This window comes from Colias croceus, chromosome 14 (genome assembly GCF_905220415.1).
Source record: "Colias croceus chromosome 14, ilColCroc2.1".
Classification (NCBI taxonomy): domain Eukaryota; kingdom Metazoa; phylum Arthropoda; class Insecta; order Lepidoptera; family Pieridae; genus Colias; species Colias croceus.
In genome coordinates, this window is record NC_059550.1 from 3,277,493 (window position 1) to 3,303,914 (window position 26,422).

Genomic DNA, 26,422 nt, shown 5'->3' on the forward strand with positions numbered 1-26,422 from the left:
GGAAAAAATATATAATTTAGGCAAATCTTTATGATTCGAAATCTGAATGCCGTTTTTATTTAAAACCATCGCTGAAAATTCGGATGCAATCAATCTGTATTCGAGACAAACTCCATCGATTGAAAAATTCGCATCGGTCAGAGTGGGCTCTGTTTTTTCTATTTTCTGCGATATTCAACCGTCCACTCCAATTCAGTGAACGTTTTGCACCGTTTTATTTAAGGCTCTTTTATATAAAATCATGGAAATATTCATAGCTATAAGAAAAGGTTTATGTTCTTATTCCGACCAGGAAAATGCTTTTAAGAAATTTTTATGCTCGTAAAGTGCTTGTAATTTATGATTTTATTCACGTTATTTTAAGTGTGGTGAATAGTTAGAATTTGTAACTAGTAGTACCTAAGCGAAATAGTTTAAAACATTTATTCAATTTAATATAATCTTTAACTATACCTTGGTCTTAGAAAATGAATAAATTTCAATCATATTACGATATAATTGAATTTTATTCATTTTGTTCAAATCTAACTTTAAAAATTATTAACGCAAACTTCAGTGTCGATATTCAATCAAAGGAACTAGAACCAGTAATATCCTGTTCAGAGCAGATAAAACAGAAAATTGAATGCTGCCAGTTAATATCGAACTTTTAAATTCATTTCGAGGAACCGATCCAATCACGTTTCAGTATTGTTGCCCGCCATGTCTATTTTTCAATGTTGCTAGCGTATACGTACGTCGTACATTCATGTACGCTTTGGTGACAAGAGTGACCTATATTTATTAGTTTTTTGAAACACGTTTACTTTTTTATTAAACTTTTAACTTTTTGTAATACAGAAAGATATGTAGGTAAATTAAAAACAATCATATTCTCTATCGGTAAGTGACAATTTGGGCAACTTTTTCCGCCAGTCGTATCAATTAACTCAAAACAACGGAACTCCAGCATCTAGGCTTTATAAAGCAATTGTTCACAGCTATTCTTCCACTATGATAATCCGCAAAAATGAAAAGTTATACCACAATAGCGGCTCATTTTGTGGAGATTTATGACAAGGACTTCAGCTTATCGACCTGGAACTTCTAACAATGGTTCCAAAAGCAGTATTAATTGACGTCAGCAAATGACCTCATGTAATGAACGGCCATTGTTTTGCCATCAGATTGTTATTAGGTCGCATATTCGATATACCAGTGGAGCTTGTCATTAACTAAAACTCGTGAACAATGTTATGTATGTTAGCATTGAAACTGTTCTATAGAATTTCCCAGTAATCAGCGCTGCTTTGAATTTCATATTTAAATTCTGCATATTTGCTGCAGTTTAGAATTGAAAGCTCTTTGTAGGTTTGATTATAATATTCATTGATTAAAATATTATGTAGTAGGTAATGAATACTGATAGGTAAAAGTTACAAATAGCGTAAAAAATTAAGCACGTTTTATAAACTGACTCTATATTATGAGTTTATGATTAGAAATTATTCATAATACAAAATACTAATAATAATAATATTTCAATTTAAAGGCAGACGTCCATAGTCCCCATAGACCCAATATACCAGTCCATCTAACACCCCCTTCCATAACCCAGTTTTATTCATTTTCATTTTTCTGCAATAGTCCTACATTGGCCGCGGCCCAGGGCTGTATCTCTATAGTGCAGCCATGGGCAGGCTGCGGCTGGTGTCCCACAACACATTAAATTCTCTAAAGGGCCTTTGCGTGTTGGACCTGTGTCCCCACGTAGGCCTTCCAAGGGACCGGGTGTCGTCCTTACGGCGATACCCGTGTATTATGGAGAGAGACATAATATTTCAATTTTATATTACTGTGATACATTATCACTCATATTATTCGTACTAAAAATTTAACTAGAAAGGTCCTCTGAAAATGTTAGTAGTAACAAATTAAGACCGTATAGAATATTAGTGGATACAGACGATCCTTTATCCAAATTGTCTGTAAATACAAAACGTTGGACAATAAACTGTAAATTTTGTCTAATAAACTAGTACAAAAACATTTACTCTGCGTTCAATGTAGGCTCATGCGGGAAAACGGTCGGTGATTACCGGAATGAGGGGCTATTCGCTGTAATGATTAGATTGATGGCTTTGTAAATACGCCCTTACCTTTTGTGCCTACTGCGACGGCAATGGTAATAGAGTACTTTTATAAATAACATCTCTTTAGGAAAAAGGGTTTATACGAGTGGTAAAGGTAAAATGAACTCGTGTAAAATATTACGGAGTTTTTTCATATTTTGTGTTGTTATTTATTGTGTTTTCAAATCTGCATAGTGTTGGAGGTAGATTTGGAACAGTTTTAGTGATAATTTAAATGAGGTTTTAATTTCATGGTGACTATTTGGTTCATGAATCTTTTTTTTTACTTTTATCAACTAAAAAAAAATAAATACTACCGGAACTACTTTCAAACTACCTAATTTGAAAAATTATAGAAAATCACTGATGACTCAAAAAAGCGTACCAAAAATTCCCTAGTCCGACGAAATTGGGTAAAATTTTATCACGATGACTTAACGACTGAAGTCGGTGGAAAAGCTATCCATCTATGTCAGAACTTCCTGCTCAGGTGACCTTTCTTTTTTAACTTTTTCGAAGCTAATTCATGATAAACTAGGAACCAAATAGCAATTTTGAAGTCGTGAAATACATAAAATAGCAATATATTTTCTCTGATGTCTGATGCACTTAATCTGAGCGTTAACGACGTAGGGTGCATATATTTAGGGACTTATCAGAAGTGTGTTTGAAGATAACTTTTGATGTTTTTTTATACTTTTTATCCGTAGACTTGGAACCATCAAAGATTATTTTGCGTGTGTAGGTACTTTCCTAAATTTCATTATATCCTCATCATAACACAATGAAGCAATATTTACCCTCATACTCAATTTTATATTTTAATACAATGCTAAAAATCTAACCTTAATCTATTGCACATACGATACTAATGAAACACACTAGTCGTTAAATTTTAGCATTCTCATTAAAGTTTGATGTGTTACTATCGACAACCATAGAGTAAATTTCCAATTATAGTTTGTAATAATAACAACAGCTTCCTAATATATTCGATACTGCAGTCCATGAATTTGTCTAGACGTTATCGACCCGTGGACGCGTGATTCACTGTTATTAGCTGCAATGCTAATTCCCTGAGTCATGCTGTCCCCTACAGGCTACAACGATGAATTATGACTAAACAGATGTTTGTAATTACTGGATATCTAATTTAAATATTAATTTGAACTTATGTAGAAATGACTGGAGTCCTGTTTTCCGTCGCCCTTTTTGCAGTGAAATTTGTAGCGGTAAAATGGTGTGAGAGCTTTGTAAAGCTTTGCTCACTTCATATTATTTCTTGTGTATACACCAGTATCTTCTTCATTAATTAATTCTTAAAGGACAGACAAATAAATTAACAATAGTATTGATAATGATGTAGCTACTTCACTTACCCTACTTCTTTTATTACATTCACAGCTTTTGCATTTTTCATGTCACATTGAGATATATTTACAGAAAAAATAAATGTCAAGTCTCTGTTCCCTTAACTAGCTCTGTGCAAGAAAAAACGTCAATTGAAGCTGCCAGGGGAAGAAATGCAAACAGTTTTGTTTACTTTATCGTTTATAGTCGCTTGAATTGGTATGTTCCTTAAGATTCTTACAACACACACAATAGTAAAATACCTAATCATCCTTCAAACGTAATATAAATGCCAGGTACATTTATATTAATACAATTTATGAAATTGTTCTCTCAACTAATAGGATCATATTACGTGATATTTATTACATATTACCTTCTTCAATTTTGATTGGATTGGCACGCGACATTCGAATATAAGCTCTTATCATAATTACATACATCTATTTACAAACCGTCTGGCGCTGTCTGGCATAATGAAAGTGTTTGTACTTAACCTTATAACAAGGACGTAGAATGAGTATTTGATTTGAATATCATGTTGGTAAAAGTTTAATTTGGATATGTTAATTATTCTGGCGAAGGTTTAGAACGCTCATCATGGAAGTGTTTAAACTCCGGTTTGAGTGTAATTACATTTCTGATGTTGAGTAGATATTTGTTGGGTTTTAGTGGAAATAGAGATCTGTCAAATTACTTTATTTATACATCGCCACAATATAATGAGCCTTCAGCCATGTACACTGAATTGTAATGATTGGAAAACATTACCAAAATGATTCAACTCTAATAATTTTTATGAGCATCTGCAAGCATTTAAAAATAAAAATAGTTATAGCCTCTTGTACTGAGTGTGAAGCCGATGAGTTTATGTTCGAATCGTAACTTATTTACAGGAGAAAGGGGAGAATGTCCACAAAGGGGTACTGTATAATCAGTCCACCGGTGGTCGATAGACGTACCGTCATGGATGTTAGTCACGGTTACCCTACACAACCTATTTGCCAAACAAACACAAGATCTATATAGATAGAGACCGTTGATCAGTTCAGTAGGCAGGACCTAATACTTGCTCTCAAGAAGGATATTATTTAGTACTATATTATGGGTATTGTATATGTACATTGTACACATACGCTATGGGTTTGCAGAGGAGGCTTTACGCATTATGAGGCCTCGAGGATCAATGGTTTATTATTATGTAAATAGAGTATTTGATTAATCTTTATTATGATTAAATTGTAGTGAGGACTTATTTATTTAAAATATAATATCTGATAAATTCGAATATACCTTTCCAAGAAACGTTTTGCAAGTTTCCTATGTAAAAAGATCATTTCCTTCTACGCCATATTACCTCTGTATTGTATCCATCATTTCTGCCCTTCGTTTATGTTTTATTCTCCTAATAATTTATTATCATCACCAAGGCCTGTATATCGTTCTGGACGCACTCTCAGGCCCTGTTTTGGTATCAAATAGGTATCAGTTATCGAGTAGCAATGTTTCTGACGGGTTGACAGCTTCATCGAGCTGCGCTGAATAGGTTATCGATAACTTACATCCCTAAATCATACCTATATCAATATTGACAAGTTAAATATAATGCCACAAAACTAAAGGCAATATTCTATTTCATTTTTGAGCAGGTAGTCTAATAGTTTTCATACGATGTACTTGAACTGACGTAAAAAGCCAGTTCGAACGAACGACAGACGAACAATGAAGGAAAAATAGAAGAACGTGATAAATACATATGAATATTTTTTACATAAAATATAATGTCACAAAACTAATCGCAATATTCTATTTATTTCATTTTTGTGCAAGTAGTCTAATAGTTTTCATACGATGTACAGTGTACTTGAACTGACGTAAAAAGCCGGTTCAACAACGAACGATGAAGGAAAAATAGTCGAACGTGATAAATACGTATACACATGAATATTTTTACATTAATATAAATCATTTTAAAATACTAATCGAAAATATTATTCAGCTATCAACTTGCTATCAATCACGAAATTAATAGGCACATGTGAATTTCCCAGTTAATGAAACATACATTCGTGACACGCGTCAAATAGAATTTAATTTCACAAATTCCGCACAGCATCCGTTCGACCACAATACAGACGAATGTTATGTTCGGGTCACGTTCTATTATATACCAAATGTATATAGGAATGTGCTTATATCCTGCCCGAATGCCTGTTTCACCAAGAACGCCCATATTCTGGAAACTTCTTTTCCTATCGCAACTATGCACCAATATGAAGCTCTCAATAAAATGTTGGTAGTAAACCTGTATTAAAATATCCTTTAACATTAAAAGAAGTCAAATAAAAAGCACTGCTTTTTACTGCTTTGTCGTGGACTAAGTGGTATCGATTTAGATTTTAGGCACTTTAAACGTCAGTTCGGTAAATGTAAAGTTTGGACGGCTAATCTTAGCCCAAAACTTTCTTAGTTAAAAGGGACACTTTCAGAAACTTGGTGCATTACCTTCTGACCTCACCTTTTGATTTCAAACTTTTAGAGGTGACATCCTGACGACCTCGAAAACTTTGGTCATTTATTTTTCAAGATTCCAAAAAATTATCATAAAGTAACTTAATATTTAGTAAATATGTTCCACAGAGCTTTTCTTACAAGAGTGTCTGTTTATTTTCCTGACAAAGGAATAATCGCTTATTTCACTACACTGTATTTGAATCTCAAACTATTCGTTTGAAAGCGCGATCCTGTAAGCCTTCTTATCAGGCATCTGCTCGATCTCTGGAAATAATTTAGATAACAACGACCTAGATAGAAATGGTTATGGGTCTTGTAATGGAGTGAAGGTATTCGCGATGCTTCTCACGTGCCAATTCTTTGGATCCGGATATAGATATCTGCATTGCGGATATGTGGCTATACGTAGGGGATAAATTGCTAGTCATGGTTATATTTATATCGTCAGGTTATAACCCCTTCACCAATAAACTGCATGGAGATAATATCCCTATTTTTCTATGACTATCCCTATGTAAAAAAATACATTACATGCAATAAAATAGCAAGTCTAACTTCTATTAGATTTTGCTCATCTCTATACCCTTTTTGTCTTGGGCAATAGAAATCGGATTCTATATAAAAACTGGGAAAGCTCGTAATAATGGCATTTTATTATGGGATGTTATTTGCTCGAGTCGTTTTCAATATTTGAAATAATAATCCGTTTTATTCCTCTTGCACTCAAGGGTTGAAATGGCTCTGAAAAAGGAGCATAATGCCTATTTCATCGTAATTACAGTCGCCGGCCGCTGGTCGTCTGGCGCAGAAATTGACAATTTCCCGCTTTCAGCGCTCAATCCGTTTTCAGATTTATATTAAACATGTTAATTTGTTTTGGACTGACATTTTCACAGCGCTGAAAGCTTCTAATTATATTAAAATAGAATTAAGCGTAGACTCTTAGAGGAAACTTGTGAAATCTTGGAGTAGCAAGTCTTCAGAGGGAGGTTTAATTAAATTTTGAGTGTCATAGTAATCCCCTTGTGGCACTGCTGAGGACAGTGCCTATTAAATAGTAATATGAATACGGTGAGAGGTCAAGTCTTTGGTTTTGTTTATAATTAAATTTGAAAGCAAAGCATGGCTAGGAATCTTGCATGTGCGAACGGTACATTCCTACATGCTGATTTTTATAATTTATTTATTTAAGTATATAGATTTTTTATTATATTTTTAAAGTGAAACTTTTATTACATCGTCTCAAACTTTTTGGTCTGTGTAGCGCATGTCGCGTGACGCACGATATGTACGATAATTATCGTACAAATACGATAATTTTTAGTTAAATGTCTATAGTGTGAAAAATGTTTCACTTTTACCGTGGTTTCATAAAACCACACAACTTTTTTTTTATTAGTTTAGTTTAATAAACATTTGAGAAATTATATTACACCTACAATCTACAATAGTTTTGAAATGTCGGTATCTACATCTAGCATAAAACTTCAAAAATATAAAATTAAAATGGAAATATGAAAAACATTCCCATTTATTTTTCTTACCGCAGCACGTACATCATCAATATTATTAGAAAACAGAAAACTTTACAAACTTCTTACATTTTAAATATAAGTACTTTAAATTTATGCGTGGTCTGTGGTAAGTTTGTTAAAAACTTTCAGAGTTATCTCAGAAATTTTTATGCTACATTAAAAGTTGTTTTCATCTTAATATAAATGATAAATTATAATGGAACTATAAATAATTTAGGTATGAATTAGATTGCTTTGATTAATTCGGTTCATGCAAATTGGTGAATTTATATAAATTTAAAAGTAGGTTTCATTTCGTATTTATATTCTAGTAATAGTCAATCTAAGTTTTTATGTTGATCAGTTTCTAGTTTCAGTACAATTTAAAAGTAATTCGTTTTTATATTCTAATAGATTCTAAGTTTTTATGTAGATCAGTTGCATAAAAATCGAGTCATAGTTTCTAGTTTCAGTACAGATTTACAATTCTGGGTCCAAAGCCCGTTAACAACTCAGAGTTAAGAAGTTAGCAGAGTTTCTTTGTTCCTATCTTGAAAGCAACATTTGAAATGTCTCGGTCGCTTGATGTCCTAATCGCTTTGGTCCTTTGCAAGAAAACTAAGGAACTAAGAACTAGAAGTACTTTTTTGTAGAAGTCGAGATATAATGTTACTAAGCGATTCAAATAAAAATAAGTTAAATTCAGCGCTATTTTGTGATATGAATTAAAAGCCGTAGATGCAATTACAATGGTGATAATTCTATGATAATTATGTACTAGTATCAAAATTGAAAGTAGGTGAATTATATTTTTGTTATATAAGGATTATTATATCCGTATACAGGGTGTAATCGTTAAGTGTGCACAGGCGATTATTCGATTATTGCGATTATTACAGATATAAAAAATACAATATATCTCGTTTTATTTTTTTTTAATTTATTATGGCCGTTACTTATTAGGTTAAGTACATTCGATCAGTTTAACGTTTTTTGATATCGGCAATAGTTACGGAATAATCGCTTGTTGCACACTTAACGATTACACCCTGTATACCACCTACCATAGAAATATCATCATTCAGATTCCATAGAATGTGCCCAAAATCGCAGAAAATCTCCAGTAATCATTCAATTAATTAGAAACAAACTGTTAATCAAACCAGCGATGATTAATGTTTATTTATTTACATAAATATATCAGCTTTCACGATCGGTTTAATTAAAGCAAGTTAGCGAAGTTTGATTGGAATCTATTTGATCGCTACTCGAGTTATTGCGAATAAGAATTAATTGAAATGTATATTGAACAGTGTTGAACTAAATTAAAATATCTTTAGTTTCTTTTAGATTATGTAAGTAACAAATAACTCACGCGGTTTGAATGGTTTTGCACTTGTATTCTTCTCAAATAGTATCCGATTATACAAAGAAAACGTTAAGTTACCATATAAAGTGTTTGGTGGTTATTAAGCTATTGAACTTATTTCATAAGTTCTTAATAAAATTTTCATGAAAGGTTTTTTACTAGGCGAAATGAAAAAGGGATTGATATTTTTTTTAATAGGTAGGTACAATATAAAAAGGCAATTTAAAATGATTTGTTATATATTAAAAGTCTTTATTACTTACGTACTGTCAAATAAATTAGTCCGAATGAATCTTCCGTCATCAATTATTAACGCAATAAAGAAACAAAAGGGCAAAATAATAATTATCCAAACAACCCGGAAATTGCAAAATACACACGTCAGGTGAAAACGTTTCAATTAAGTACAAATATATTGGAGCAAGCAATCAGCAGTCGACACTATTCGCGTAACTCCGCAAATATCGAAGTGATAGCTCTGATTCGACCTTTTCGATATAAATTAAAAAGTTCCGCCGTTTGGTTACTCACTAACCTATATCGAAGCCTAGTTTTAATAAATTGGATGCTTTGCCGCATTAACTCGGCGTAATGAATGGCTTTGATGATCAAACGAATGCAATTCGATTTTTTTCACTCGAAATGAGCAGCTATTAGCTTTTTGCAATTATTGAGAATTTAAACGGAAATAATGAAATGTTTTAACGTTATATATATATCGATTTTGCTATAGCTAGTGGCAATTCATTGTTTATTTATAAGTAAATATACATGTGCAATTAAATATATATATGATATGATAAGATTATCTAGCATTTGAAACCAATACCGATACTTCTTTCAATATTGTTTATATGTTTTAAGCATTCCTTTTTTATAATTATTTTATAAGGCATTAAATTTACAGTGAAAAGCACGGCTGAAATACCTACTGGAGCTTTATTAAGCTACTTGTTTGTGTGTGTAGAGCCAGTGTACACACATGCTCGCTTTCACACAAACACAATAACATTAACGTAAGCTTTAACATACGCGTTAAGTCACGTTGTTTAATCTGTGTTCAGATACTAAAGGATACTGTTTATTTTATATTATTCGAAACGTCCATTTTAATTATAATGTTAACAAAATAAATCCAACTTATCCAAATAAATTGTATAAGAGTTTTCTACAATTAAAACAGCTCGAATTCGTATTTCGTTTAAAAAAGCTTACGCTACAAAATGTTCTTACAATATCAGTAAAATGATCACCAAACAATAGCTCCACAGAACGACATTCAATTTTAATGCAAATTCATTCTGTTGACAAACAATAGTGTGTATTCGGAGCGATTTGTGAAATAATTCTTAAAATATTGTTCGCATAATGTAAATAACACTGAACCATGAACAGGCTTGAATTTCAATTCATCCAGATGCTCTCACATTTCACTTTGTTGGATACATAAAACAAATCTCATCCATTTTAAAATGTATTAACCTAAAACTTTCTGCTTCACACGATAAAGGTGAAATGGAATTGGTAACAGTGGAATGAAAGCCTGTTTGAATTATTTAGCGGCCATCTTTTAGAGGCTGCTACGGATCTAACTTGCCTTTATGTGAAGGGAATGAATTTGTCTTTGAGCGTCATTAACATAAAGAACTACTTAGATGTATATTATGTTACTAAAAGGGAATTAATGAAGTTAATGTTTCTGAAAAGTCTATTGTGGAATAATGAAAAATAATAAAACAAATGGCATTAAAAATAGGATTATCGTTTCTTATTTTTGGGTACAAATTCATCATAAATAAGCAATGAGGCAATGATGGGTCTAAAAATAAAACAGCTTTGTTTTTGTTGTTAACTTTTATTATTCTTCGAAATTATTTCGTAGCAATAACAATTTAATTATAAATCACGTACGTGCTCATTCAAATGTATGGTAATAAATTTCACTATAACATATAAAAAAATACTTCTTGTAGGGTAGCGAGCGGGAATCGTATAAAATATATTTTATTGCTTATTTTTCTACGTTATCTGTTAAAATTATCGCAAATATCGCATTTATGTCAGCGCGTCACTCGTTCCACTGAACTCGTACAAATCGCCGGCTTCCAACAGATGGATTTCGTGGTTCGTTGATTGCTCCAGAAAATTCTATTTATAGCATTGTACAAGTGCTATTCATGTTCAAATACTTAAGCAGAAAATTTTCCTGAAAAAACATTTTATTGTTATTATTTTCTGATTTATAATATTATTTTTACAAAGTATCTGCCATGCCGTGTGGTTGGCATATTGTACCTGAGATGACCTTTTGACATTTAAAATTCAACCTTTGCTCTTAGACTATTTATTACCTTTTAGAGAAGACAGCTCAATTAACCTTTCTATAAAAGAATATCTAACAAAACAAACAACGAAGGCTGAGGCTCTACCTGCCAATCTTTTCTTTAGACACGATCAGTTCCAAAACAAAAAGAAAGATAAAAAAGAAAATAAATGCTCACTTTGACAAAATCCTATAACGATATCAAAATTGACATTTGATTTCGTTAAAGGATTTTGTAATACGATACATCAATAACACTCCAAGAAGTTTCAAGATATGATAAATGAAAGTGACCTTAGAAATATAATGTGTCAACAATTATATAAGTTATTAAGAAGTTATAGCTGACATAAGCTCCGGATTCGGGCCCTATAAAAATCGAAATCCGACTGGCAGTACCCTCCCTCGCTGCGCGCGCATATAAAATCAATACTCACGCACAAATACACTAGTAGGGATGTCAGGGCCATTCTATCGATATTAATTAATTATCTGTGCACCGTTGAAAGGTTAAACGCGTAATGTATAGATGAGAAATTAATTTACGCTATGTTAAGGAGGCTAATGGAGAACTTTATTGGATAATTGCTTTGGATAGACCACTTTATAGTGAAAGGTTATCTTCGTACTTGATAAATGAGATATTAGTATTTTAACTTGCTTTTATGTCGATATTAAATTGTTCTTTTGCTTATTGCTTTTTTAAAACAAGTAGAGCTATTTCAGAATAAAAATGGAATAGAAAAAATCTAACATTCGACTTCGTCACTATGCAAATAAAATTCATGAAAAAGCAATACGTTTATTGGTGTTGCGTTATTTAAATATTTATACAGGCATGAAATTCATACCGGAGCTATTTTACAAATTTAGATATAGGATAACGAAGCCAATACAGATTTTCATTTAAATTGTGTAGATATTTAAATTTAAAGTTTAAAAGTAAAGTAATAAAAGATGAGACAGCAGTACAACTCTATAAATGATTATATGACTCACGACCATAATTGGTGTGATTTCATAATAATGTAAACCTTGTTAGGTTCTATTTGAACAAAAAGCTATCTAAACTCTATTTGTAGATTACTACATATTTTATATCTTGTGAATAAAGATCAGTTGTATTAGCAAGTACCCTATTCATTTAAGTATCTTAGTAATATTATCCAATTAAATACACTCTAATGTGTATAGTGATAAAACAATAAAACTTGTGTTATTATGCACTGAAGCTAAGCACGCATTCAAAGCACATTGTTATGACCTATTCTCTACGGATTTCTAGACTAATGATTCGGTCTAGACTTTAATGACCTAACTTACCGCTTAATAGCTTATACAGCGTTTAGTGAACTTTGAATAATATCAATTGAACAGCGAAAACAAGACATAAAACAATTAGGTAATAACATTTCGCTTTGTTAATGTGTCTAAAGAGCTTCAGTGTTAACTAAGTATTCTCTTGATATTTTCATTATTTCTAGACTTTTCTGTCTATATGAATACAAATACGCAAAGGGCCTTCGTGATATTATAGTCATATACTTCGTGATATTATAGTCTTATGATACTTGAATGATACTCGATTGCCTAGACGGTAAAATAATTTTTTCCCTTTCTCCTTCCTATGGCGGGACGAAGGTTGCTCTTCATCCATGGTATTTATTTTGAAGATCGGATCCTTACCGTTATTTAAGAACACCTATAATATTTAATTAGTTTTGAAAAAATAACAAAGGGTAATGTTGGTAAAAGTTTCTCGATTCAAGCGCGTGTTATTATAACACAGCAAATGCTTTTTCAATTTCATTAAACAATTTTACAGAGTATAATGGAACATTGTCCGCAAAACTCAATTACCGTGGCTTCCATCCGTTTTCCAATAATTACACTTCAATATAACCTAATAGCTCTATGATAGGAGCACTTGATCAAATTTGCTATCATTTAAGCGTAAGTCGACCCTTGGTAATAAATCCTACTTAATATTATAAATGCTGAATTTTTGAAAGGTTGTCCTTTACTTTAGAATCATTTTCTGTAGTCGAAATATTTTGGTTGAGAAATTAAAATGACTCTCCATAATTTTTAATGCAACAGTTTACCTAAGCTAGGGGTTTGTACATATTTATCTTTCACTTACTGAACTGTGTTGTGTACATGGCTTATTAAAATGTCTAGACATATTTAAGTGCGAACTAGAGATGCAATTATCAACTTATTTTTATTACCTCTTACTATTTTAATACTTAGGTACAATTGCATACATCTCTACTCGAAATAATATCATTAGATTCGTGTTCATTTTCTTAAATAACATCGTAAAGATACATGTGTGTATGTTACACTACACGTAACAGTATTATGAATGACGTCAGGGCTTAGCATTTATGTGAATCCTTAGAAGGTAATTAAAATACGTTTCTAAGAGATTGTCCACTGTAGCACATGTGACATGACTGTGCTAGGTACAGTTAATAGATAGGGAGGCGAAGAGGGGAATTTTCTGCAATACTCAAGCGTGGCAGTTTAAGATATGAGAGATACCTTAGACCTAATAGAACAACCTTTTTCACTATTTAGCTCTATATGTAGTGACGCGCGCCTAGGATAGACGATCAGATTAGTAAAAAAAAATCGATAGTCTGAAATACTCGAGCGCGTCAGATTAAGATATTGGGGGTTGATTTTAGTGTTTTAAGACTAAATTTAACTAATCTGACCATAAGTCCTTGACGCCGCCGAGTTATAGGGTCGCGAACTTGTAAAAAAATACGTTAACCCGGCATTCTCGAGCGCGATTTTTTTTATTTTTATTTTGAAGAATATAATCTAAAACTTACTAAAAACACAAAATCTGCCGGTTTCCGCTTGACCGGAAGTCTGGAGGAGCCATTTCGTCTTCCGAAAAACGCGTTGCAGCATATAAGTCGCGAACTTTACTTTTAAAAAAAAAAAAAAGTTTAAATAAACAAAAAAGGTAATTTTATTTTACAAAAAAAGGTCTCTTTTCATTTTTGTCCAATGTTTAATTTTTTTTTTACTTGAAGCATCATCTCGAAAACTGAATTGGTAAGAAAAATTGATATGAAATAACGATAATTAAAAAAAAGAAACCCACAAACCTTTTTCGGTCAGATTAAGAGAACCCACCAACATTTTTATCAGATTAAGAAAATATGCTTTCAGGATACCTAGATAAACCTCCCCTATGAAAATCTGACGCGCTCGAGTATTTCAAAAGGACTTTTTTTTCTGCATTTTCAAAAATTCATCGTAACTTATCGTCATGCCGTAATCGTCAGTTTTTTTAAGGGGAGCTTTCTTGGGGCCTAATTAACACCCCTTCCGAAAATCTGACGCGCTCGAGTAAATTTTTTTTTGTGCATTTTTGACGAATTTATATGCCTAGCCCCACCACGCAAACCGGCAGATTAGTATACCGTTGTTATCAGAGGCACTTGGGGCATACGTAGTATGAATATCTGACGCGCTCGAGAATGCCCAAGTAACTGTTTTTTTTTACATTTTTTAAAATCCGTACACGCCAAACCCACCGCTAAAATGGTTTTTACCATAGAAGCTTTTCTTTTCGAAATTATTTTCTCTTTCGATTTTGATAAGTCTCGACGACGCCGTTGAATTACGCCATTTAGCGACCTCGCCTCCCTATCTAAAAAGGAATAAATCAACGCAATTCTGAAATACTTATTACAGCATCTATTACCCTCGTTTTATTGATGTAAATGAAATATTGACGCATTTGCGTTTATTTTAAAATTGATCATGTTATGAAATGTTTTGTGCCCTTAAAAACTTCAAACTTTTATTATTGCGTTTAATAAAAGTGTTATTAATAATTATAGTACTTTATTCATGTGATTGTACACTTTAATTAATTTAATTATTTGGTCTAATAGCCCTAAACTGAAGGTGTTAAAGAATTAATAATTGTTATATTTATTTGCGTTTGGCACACAATCTCACAGCTACAATCTCCAATCTTAAAAGCTTAGTCTAAATTGAATAATTTTTTATGAAGAAAATTGTAGTTTCGCGTGATTTAGGCAAAAGCTTCATTACGCCATGCATAATACAAATTAATATAGGTACGGTGCCGCTCTATTTATGTTATCTTTTAATTTTGACGGTAATTTTTGACAAACTTTTGAATTTAATTATACATTTTACAATTTGTAGGTTACCAAAACACACACGTAGATGATGAAATAAAATGTTTGTGTGTTGTTATAATAAAAGTATTCCATAGAATTCTATAGAAATTTCGTTTTAAGTGATAGGTTATAAAGGGATAATTATTGTATGTTATTATTATATACCATATTATTATTATATACCATAAAACGAGAAGGTTAAGTGAACAATATATGGTAATATTGGAACTGTTTAAAACCAGAGTGAATAGGCTCTTTCAGGACAGGCATCATTTGCGATCGACCGCATCCACGCTTACCACCAGGCGGGATCGCGGTCAAATGCCTGCTCTGTTATGAATAAAAAAAATATATATTTTATCTATAGGTTTATATTATGAACAGTTCTCTCTTATGCCTTCTTATTAAATCATTCACATTATTCAATATTCAGGCTGTCAAACTCATAAAATAAACAGAAATCATGAGAGTATCTCCCTTCGCTTAATCGAAAGACAGGTAATATCCGTCGATTCAATCTGTCAAATAAAAGGTCGTATCTGTATATCAAGGGCTTATTTTATATGAAACTAGCTGTGCTCCGCGGTTTTACTAGCAGTGCTCCGCCCCTGTTGGTCTTAGCGAGATGATAATATATAGCCTATTATAGCCTTCCTCGATAAATGGGCTATCCGAAATAATTGTTCAAATCGGACCAGTAGTTCCCGAGATATCAAACAAACAGACAAACTCTTCAGCTTTATTCGATTTTTGGTTTATATGAGATTTTTAGTTCTTTGTCTGAAAAATATACTGTCAAGTATAACGAACTTATGCTGTTTAATAATTCAGAATTAATTATTCCATCCGAATAAACCGTTGAAACGTTGTTGGTGTGTGATACAGTGTATTATTTTTGTATTTTACTGGAAATTGGCAATAGTAGATACATTATATTTTATACGTAGGCAAGAATTTCACTATTGTAAGAGATAACTCTTCTTTCTTGTTCGGACTTTTTTTTAATTTTCTGAAGGTTGTAGCTATGTATGTACATGTTTATTGTCGACTAGCGGTCCGCCCCGGCTGCGCCCGTGGTACATGTGTATGTTTTCTTTCCTGATGAACCGTCCTCGTACGCCAATTAATAATATTAAAAAAATTATCGAAATCAGTCCACCCGTTCACGCGTGATGCCGTGACCAAGGAAAACGGGTTTCATTTTTATAATATAATATGTAGATTATGCCTATAGCAGATGCATCCCTGCCTATAACAAAGTGAAGTACGTACGGAAAATATAGATACACTGAAAGATGCGACTAAAAAATAAATATGTAATGGCTAATTGAAATTCGCTCGACGAAATATAGTGGCATTTATAACGATTGATTATAAGCACAACAGGCAATATATCTAACAAAAATCCTATAAGCTTTATAAATTTCACAATAAATTTTCTCCCCCTCTTGTTTTCCTTAGCGAGGAGATCCTACTGATTATGATCCTCAATCCAATTAAGCTTCAGGACAAATCCTTGAATGTTGAACGTGATTGCAATAATGAAAAGAGTCTATTAACTCTTAGCGGTGACCGACTTATGCTCGTTTAAAATACTTTTCTGTATTCGTAGAAGCTTTTATTATAAAAAGCTCTTATGTATAAAATATTAAGCGTAGGTTACTTGCGGTACATAAACATTATTATTATGTCTTCGCATCTCAAGTAGCAGTTCATTCTGATGCCCTATTGTGTGATATAGATGCAAAACATAAACTTCAACTCAGAGAGAAATCACCCTAACTCAATACAATGTGAACTAAAGTCATCAAAATTATATCAAAACTTAGCTTTGAGTAACTCAAACTGACTCTCGTATTTGCATCTTTACATAGTAACCGTACCAAGTTATCCATACAGACATTTCATAACCCCCGATATTAAAATAAGTTTATCGACTCTCAAAGAGCAGTAAACATCTTGTCTAGACGTATCAAAGGCCCCTTTTAAAATATCTAAAGTCCCGTCTGAATATTTGAGACTGGCTAAGCTATATTATGTAAATACTTCGTCTTTTTTACTTCAGGGAAGACAAATGTCCCCACGTCAAGTCGTTCCCTCTCAATTTATCATAACCTCACGAATCAATAGGTGAATGGTGAGAAAATATAAGAACTATTTGTGGATGTGGTGACACACTTTCGCTGATGTTTTAATCCGAAATGATGTATGGACGGTCTTGAATAAAAAATAAACGTGTCGTGGAAGAGATTGAGGTTCCATTTTACGACTTTATTGATTTTCTTCTATAATCGCGTACTTAATATCTGTTGTTATTCAAATTACAATAAAAATAATTTAAATTAAGTGACTTCTAAATACTTTTTCAGTATTAATCTGAATTTCGGTTTATTACAGAAATTATAGATAAGCTAAATTTAAAAAATCACGACAATATTTCCCGACTCTAACCTACCCTACAGCAACGCGAGAGGCCGTAAAGAAGTGACACTTGAAACATTACTTCCATCGCATTGGTATTTCGCTCGCGTAACATTTAGTAGAAAAATGTAAATTGACAACAAAGACGGTACAAAAAGTCGAACAGTCTGGGCGACACAGTGTTCATTTTAATTTCCCCTTGAAACTTGTAAAGCGTAGTAAAAAGCGGCGACGCGACAAGGCTGCGAGGGTACTCTGCAGCACGAAACTTGGCTACCAGTAGCTATTTATTCAGGGCTGTTGGTCGCCCGCTACATTGTAAAAACTAAAGCTTTTACCAAACTCTCTTGGTAATAAAACTTCAAAGCAAGACCTGGTTTTACCAGCTACAATGTCGTGGCTTAGCTATTTTGTTAATGCATTTTTGCTGTGTGTTTTATAGCGTTTGAAATTTTACAGCACAAGGAGAAAGAACAGAAATATTTTTATATAATCTTACACGTGTGTGTTAACAGATAATTATTTTACTTATAATCTAGGTTCCAATATTGAGTACCTATAGAAACACATTTCTAGCTGTTATTACATAATTGAAAGAAATGACAAAACATCTCTCAACCTTTTTTAAAAAGACTAGTTTATCCTTCCATCGTGTATGAAAATGAACGTTACAATATTTATGTATGGGTTATCAAACTAGTATCAAGCAACCCTACTTGTGACAATGTAACAACGTTACTCTCACAACAAGTAGCCGTGGAGTGGAAGGTATCTCCATATATTTACATAAAGAGGACTCATGAGAACGTGTGCCACACTTAGTAAGCTGATAAGACAATGTTCTGTCACTTACCGTTGAGGGAACTTAGTTTGAGCGCGAGTTTTCTACGTATTTTCACTGGGAAATCGAATATCGATTACCCTGTTGGTAGGTTTCATATTTATATTTGAATAGGCGAGCAGAAGTTTGATATTGGAATGTGGAAAAATAATGGAAGTTTTATTTTCGTTTTACCTCAGTATACTTACTATATGTTTGTTATTGGAGATATTCCTTAGACATTACATATATTATATTACCTAACTATAATAGTAGTTAGTAGAAAATATTCCAATGTTTTTTCATTGTTTATTTTAAACGATGATTTGCAATTCGAAATTCAATTGCAAAATTGCTCCAAAATTACTTGCTTCGCCGATATAAATGTAAACACTAGTTTCTCCATCTGATCGTAATTTCCAAAGACAAAATCCGTGATTAAATGTTGGGTTTACAGGAAATACTAACCCTACTTATTCCCACACCACAGTGAATTAATTATAGGCTAAAATTTATAGCTCTCCCGTTGACTTGCGTGACTAGTTGGCCGTTAAATATCGCAATTTATCTCAAAAAGACGTAATTTTATTGATGTCATCAACTAGCCGTGATTAATGACGATTACAAAACCCCTTTCACCATTAATGGTATATTTATTATCATCTCGATGGAACTAATTGACGAGAATTTATTATTCATAAATCATGATGAATTTTATTAGATTCTACTTAGTGTTACGATATACGTGTTTCAGCATATCGTTATTGTCATATTAGCCGCTTCACAAGGGTTGACTCGAAAAAATACCCTATATTACTCGGTAAAGATGTAGCTTTCCAATGCTTCAATAATTTACGAAATCATTAATTTTAATATTATACCAATAAGTTTTTCCTATTTACAATATTACTCTAGATATAATATTAAACTTATATAAGCTCGCACCACGCGGCCTGTCAGATGCATTTAGTTTACGCTCACGGCGCGCATGACAGCTTTGGTGGTTTTCCATTAGAGGAACATCTGTCGTTTAAACGTGAGAATTTCAAGGTATATTTACTGTTGAATTTGAAATAAATATTTCGAAATTCATTCGGTAGGTTTAGCACATACTCATTACTAGCAATGTTTTTTTCGTGTTTGCAACGTATTTACCTACCTGTGAGATGAAATAACTAATAGGATAATAGGTAATAATAGATAAGTCAATTCGCTTCAATTGCTTCTTGCATTTACATTATTTTTCGAAAATAAGCAAGTGTTTATTAAATTGAATTTGATAGAGCTCTATTTTGCCTCATAGAGCTTAACAAAATCCAGCTGCCTAATATTTGTATTTCCCGCAGGAAAATCATGTTATCATCGCACATAGAAACAAAATAAGTATTTTCCAAGGGAAGTGTAACGAAAGCTATATCAGCACGTGGTTCGTATCGAATATTGATAGATTCAATTTGCTGAGTCACTTGTATTCGATATCGTGAGTGGTGACGCTGAAAATAAAGGAATACATATTTTAGGCCTCGTCGAAATAGTTGCGTATGTGAATACAATTTGGATTGATATATTCATTCGTTTTCATGTAGTAAATAGTGAATTTATTGTTTTATTGATGAAGTTTTAATTAATGAAAGTGTGACAAAATTATAGTAAGTATAATGAACCATATATGCGTCAGTGCGTCTGATCACCATTAGAGTAACTTGACTAAACTTAAGCAAGAATATAAATATCTACACTATTAATATTATATAGAGTTAAAAAATATAAATAATTGTCAATTCAAAAAAACGTATTCCATTTGGAAAGCTTTTTCCAACTACTCCTGTGTGCTGAAGATAAAATTTTCAGTTATCTCATGTCAAAGACTAATATAACATACCATTAAATTGTTCGACCACTTCATCGAACTATTTAACCAATTCAGAGTATTGACCTTCAAATGTTATAATATCTATGGCTGTCTCAAGCTGACTTGACAAACTTCCTGTCACTCCCTAACGAGCCAAGTTGTGAACGTGCCTCAACGCCGCATAACTAATGCCTGAGGAGTTTCCTTGACGAGGGATTCAAAGCTAATTGCTTGCTTAGGTTTAGTGTTCGCTAATTTTCACTCCGCTGTTTTAGACAATAACTATGAGATGTGTAAATTGTTAGCGATGTTACGGATTTGATTACATTGAAACTGCCTGTCAGTGTTTGTTAAAGGTTACTCGTGTCAGCGAATGGCTGAATAATATTGATAACATTATATTATATTGGCCAATTGAGTGTGGTAAATGTTTGTATAGAGAAAATGATGTCAAACACAAAAGGCTGAAATAAGAATGTCTGTATACCTAGTATTCTTTGAATTGTTTGACTTCAGTGTCTGTGAAGAAAATAACACTTTAACAACTACAATACCTACTTACTTTTTATAACCACGTATGCCTATTTTGGTAGAGATACATGAAGATAATAATATTATATTATGTTAAATATGGCTTCAATAACCGTTGCCGTAGTCCTTTGACAAGTTAATTTCATACTATTTATTATTTATAAAGCTGTAAAGGAAGATCTGATTCATCGTCCATAAAATCCTAAAAGATAACAGCAGTACGAATTTAAATACATTAACTTGTATTTAACTTACCAAGTAACAGAGGTACCTAATTAAATTAACTCCATTTCGACACGACTGGCAATTTAAAACGAGTGCGCTCAAAGTTAATTAGCCAAAAGGAAATAGAAAATTGAAATAACTAAGTGAAAAGTCTGTAATTAACTGTGAAATAACAAGAAGTTGGCTCGAGCGAGGCGGCGATGCAAGCTAGTCTAGATGAGTTGGCAATGCGTTCGATTGCGACGCGAAGCGAAGCGATAGCGCATGTTTACGAGTTCCAAATTCACACTTTCAACTGTGCTTGCAAGGAGTTTTAAGGGTACTTAAACAGTCAAATTAATGACGTAAGGGTCTTAATGAAATCTTACGCTAAGGTAGATAAGGGTACAAAACCATTTTTTCACCAAAGTAATAAAATACATAGAAGATCGTGCAAAAATATAAAATTAAACCTTAAATCAATAAAGAATGTGCATACTGCATAGCCTTATTTAAATGTCTTATTTTAAGTGAATAAACATCAAGCATCTTTAAATCCCACCAAAAGTCACTTTTAAAACAAACTGAAATAAATCACTATCACAATGATAAATGATATTTTTGCGTAAATATTAAAGGACTATTTCAAATAACTATACAAAAATAGGAAACCTCAAAACATAGATAGCATTCATATCTAAACTAGAGTCGTCGCAAAAAGCAATTAATTACTTGGCGGGTTTGAAAGCATTTAGCAAATATCCGTTTCATTAAATTTTCGCAAATACGCTTGATTAATGTTGGAGCATAGTACAAAAGTCCCTCCTAAAATTATTTTTACACTCAAACTCCATAGATAGGGAGCGTCACTGTCACACACAAAAACACCGTCCCTTGTTCGAAGCAGATTTTGACGCCCACTTGTGAGAAGGAAGGATTTCGCTTCGGAATTTTAGATTTTATTATGAAATAACGAAAGGGAACCCCAAAATTTGGACCGTTGAAGAATAATTGTACGTAGAGGTTGATATTATACGTAATTTATATGAAAAGGCTAAAAGTGGGTGGTCTTCTCATTTAAATGAAAATTGGACACTGGTGGGTGTCATTTGCAATATACAGGGTGTCCCAAAAAGTAGTGATGAACGGAAGTTGGGAGGTAGAGGACCTAGAGGGCTATCCGAATCACCCCCATGTATGTTATGCGATTTTTCGTATTTTCGGAGCTATGACATTTTTTTCAATTTTTCATCTATCGCTGAGTACGATGATATTTTCACTCATGGTGACGTCAATTATTGCGCTAGATGCTTGATTTTTTTTTGTGCTAAGCTGAAAGATAGGCCAATTTAGTATGGTAACATTTACTATCTATAGATCTTTGAATGGAATAAAAAAAAGAATTAAATGCCAAGAAAGATAAAATGACCCAGTATGTTCGCCACTTCAAGGGCCCGTAAAATAATAAAATCACATAAAAAAAGGTTTCCGTTTGGCTTTTAAAAACTTGCTCCATCTATCAGGTAGCTACCCTGAAAATTTTATTTTATTATTCAGAAGACTTCAATCGAAAAATTGAAATCTAAATGTGGTAAGTGATGTGAACATGATGATAAATAAAAACAAATTAAAACCAATAAAAAGGTGTTTAATTACCAGAAATTTTTAAAATAACCCCGCTGTTGCTCAGTGCAAGTGCGACATCACCGTAAAAAGTTGTCTTTAAAATGTCTGAATGCCCTTTTATCATTTTTAAAGGTTTCTTTTGCAACTATGTATTTCCAGGTTATGTCGTCCAAATTGTGGCAGTCTCTCGTCTTTGTAGTATCCCCACGGAAAAAAATCAATAGGGTTTATGTCCGGGGACCGTGGACGCCAGGCTAAAGGGCAAACATACCCTGAAAGTTGGATTGGTCGTTGCAGCCTGCGCATGCGCCGGTGACGCTTGCCTTAAAGCCTGACCTCCACGGCCCCACGACCTAAGCCCCATTGATTTGTTTCAATGGGGATACTAAAAAGACCTTGGTTACTTGAGAGAATGCCACAATTTGGACGAAATAACCCGGAAATTCTTAGTAGCAGAAGAAACCATTAAAAATGATAAAAGGGCATTTAGACATTTAAAAGACAACTTTTTACGGTGATGTCGCACTAACATTGAGCAACAGCGGGGTTATTTTAAAAATTCCTGGTAATTAAACACCTTGTTATTGGTTTTAATTTGTTTTTATTAATCATCATGTTACTTCAATTTTTGCACTTACCACATTTAGATTTCAATTTTTCGATTGAAGCCTTCTGAATAATAAAATAAAATTTTCAGGGTAGCTACCTGATAGATGGAGCAAGTTTTTAAAAGCCAAACGGAAAACTTTTTGTATGTGATTTTATTATTTTACGGGCCCTTGAAGTGGCGAACATACTGGGTCATTTTATCTTTCTTGGCATTTAATTCTTTTTTTTTATTCCATTCAAAGATCTATACATAATAAATGTTACCATACTAAATTGGGCTATCTTTCAGCTTAGCACACAAAAAAAAATCAAGCATCTAGCGCAATAATTGACGTCACCATGAGTGAAAATATCATCGTACTCAGCGTTAAATGAAAAATTGAAAAAAATGTCATAACTCCGAAAATACGAAAAATCGCATAACATACATGGGGGTGATTCGGATAGCCCTCTAGGTCCTCTACCTCCCAGCTTCCGTTCATCACTACTTTTTGGGACACCCTGTATAATGACTTTAAACTTTTATTATATATGTTGATTGAGAGGCTTTTGTTGGATCATCAAACAATATTTCTTTCTCATTTTTGGTCATGTTATGTAAGGATTTTACATGTAATTCGACAGTAGGGTTAGCTTAAAATCCCGATGCAAGTATAACAATACTATACACATTTAAAACTACAAACAGTAAAACTAATTTAATTCAAGGGAAATAAGTAATTTCCACATGCTTCAATGGCGCCTATCACTATTCTACCGATCGTCTGTTTAATGTTTCTCTACGCTATAAAAAGGGTAGTTAAATGGACACATTAAAGGTTTTGCTGCAGCAAACAAAGTAACCGAACCTAAATAAACGACAACTGTTTATTCTGAGTGCTATTCTCAAACTGTTTACTGTCACTACAGCAAATTGTTTTTACTGCTTTTCAACTGCCACTTCATTTTTGGACGAGGGTTTTGATTATATTGTTCATGTTTTGCGTAAAATTCCGGACATGACGAATAGTTTAGGAATACGAGGAGTATCCCTTTTACTTTGATGAGGAGTTTCCTCGTCCCTTGAGCATGTGTGTTATACGGTACAAATTACTATTATTTTGGTAATATTACCTATATAAAGATTTGTATTTTGAAAAATATATAAAGATTAACTTCTTTTTTCAAAAAATTGAGATTGATTGAACGAGATAAATAAAAGATATAGGTGCGAGGCATATTTCGGTGCAAACTTTCTAGATAGATCATAGTTAAGACCACAAAATTTTGTTTGCTAACGAAACGTGACAGAAACTGTATGAGAGTGCTATGGGATTATAGCATTATTTATGTTTTAACTAGCCACAGAAAAGTTTTTATTTGTTCAAGGTTTAGGGATAATGTAAATTTCCTGTGCTATGAATAAATATTCGTTGAGATAAAATTAATTTAATCTTTGTACCTAAATTAAAATTTTTCATCATAGCAACAATATTTTTCATTCATTCATATTTCCAGACTGCTTTTAATCATATAAAACTTATTGTTTTTCTTAACATAATCAAGAAACTCAAATGTGTTGAATATATCTTCAAACTTGAACAATAACAACATCTAAAAGTTTCACATGATCCTTGAAAATTTGCAGCAGACTCCCAACAGTAAACTCAAAACTTATTTGCATTCGAAAATATGAATTTCAATCTTCATAAGAAAAACTATGAGGATACTGATCCGTAGACGGGTTCAACAGCCTTTATCGAAAATATCAGCGAGTTCCCGACGTCTAGACGGTGAAAACCATCGTTTATTGGGACGTTATTTGTCTTACTTATGCCAGACATTTTTACTTTATTGATATTGATCATGCAACTACCTGATACGGAACTATCATCTCGTCTTACGTTCCGTTGCATATTATAAGTTCAGGATACATCGCCCATTTTTGCAAGTGACTACTATCAAGCTAATTTTCCGTTTGTAGCTTTATTTTGATGAGACACCGAATAATTTCGTGTACGAAAATAAGATAAATAATCTACCACAATCGAGACTTTCGTACACGAAATTATTGGGCGTCTCATCAAAATAAAGCTACAAACGGAAAATTAGCTTGATAGTAGTCACTTGCAAAAATGGGCGATGTATCCTGAACTATTAACGATGATTTATGATGGCATTGATTGTAATTTATCTTTATTTAAAATAAACCTGATATGTGCTGACAAAAACATAGAGCAGATCTGAAACATTTTGATAATTTATTATATTTAATTGAACTACTAAATATACTAGTTCATTAATAATTTATAAATTTACTGCCTCTATCCATCAACTGACTCGTTAGTACTCATTGGGTATTATACCATGCTACTAAGTCTATTCTAAACTAAAAATTTAATAATTTGTTACAGACGACCAACAGCGCTGAGCCGCAAGTGGCTGTGCTGTGCGAAGCTGGCTCCTCCTACCACCCCCAGTACATGTCAGCTGCTGGCCGGTGGACCCCTGACCTTACCACGAAACCGCACAACTGCTTGAAGGACAAGATGGAGATACTGGACTATTGCAAGAAGGTAACACGTCATGACAAAAAAACATATTCTAATAAATGCTGATAGTTAGATGCCGCATAAGACCGCAAAATAATATAACTAAATTATTTGGACTATAACAAATTGGAATAATGTTTTATCGTTTTGTAGAGCTTGTCTTTTTGTCAACTGCGATTTTGTAAAGAAATGATCTTTATTGTTGCCGCTTTGAAAGGCACTCATAAAATTTTGCCCAATTATTTTTAAACGCGTGCTAATTCGCAAAACAGTTGAGCTTTCTGTCACTCGACACTCGACTTTTGTTTTATTTCCACCTCGTCTAATGGCTTCGTAATCCATAAATATTTAAGCATAAATCTGAGCGTATAAATTTACGTATTCAGTGACTTTAAAGCAGTGTAATTCAGGAAGATTTGTGTATCTGAATGTTATCAGTGTAGCTGTATGACAGTGGAATTGAAAAATAACA

At 32.8% G+C, this 26,422-nt stretch overlaps 1 protein-coding gene across 9 annotated transcripts in view; it reads left to right on the forward strand.

Annotated features, from left to right (window-relative positions):
* LOC123697111 (amyloid-beta-like protein) overlaps positions 1-26,422 on the forward strand; it is a 98,658-nt gene that overhangs the window by 60,388 nt on the left and 11,848 nt on the right. For all 9 annotated transcript variants that reach the window (XM_045643508.1, XM_045643509.1, XM_045643516.1 and 6 more), the window contains exon 2: positions 25,813-25,974. In XM_045643508.1, the coding sequence (XP_045499464.1) occupies positions 25,813-25,974 (162 nt within the window). The remainder of the gene's footprint in view (positions 1-25,812; positions 25,975-26,422) is intronic.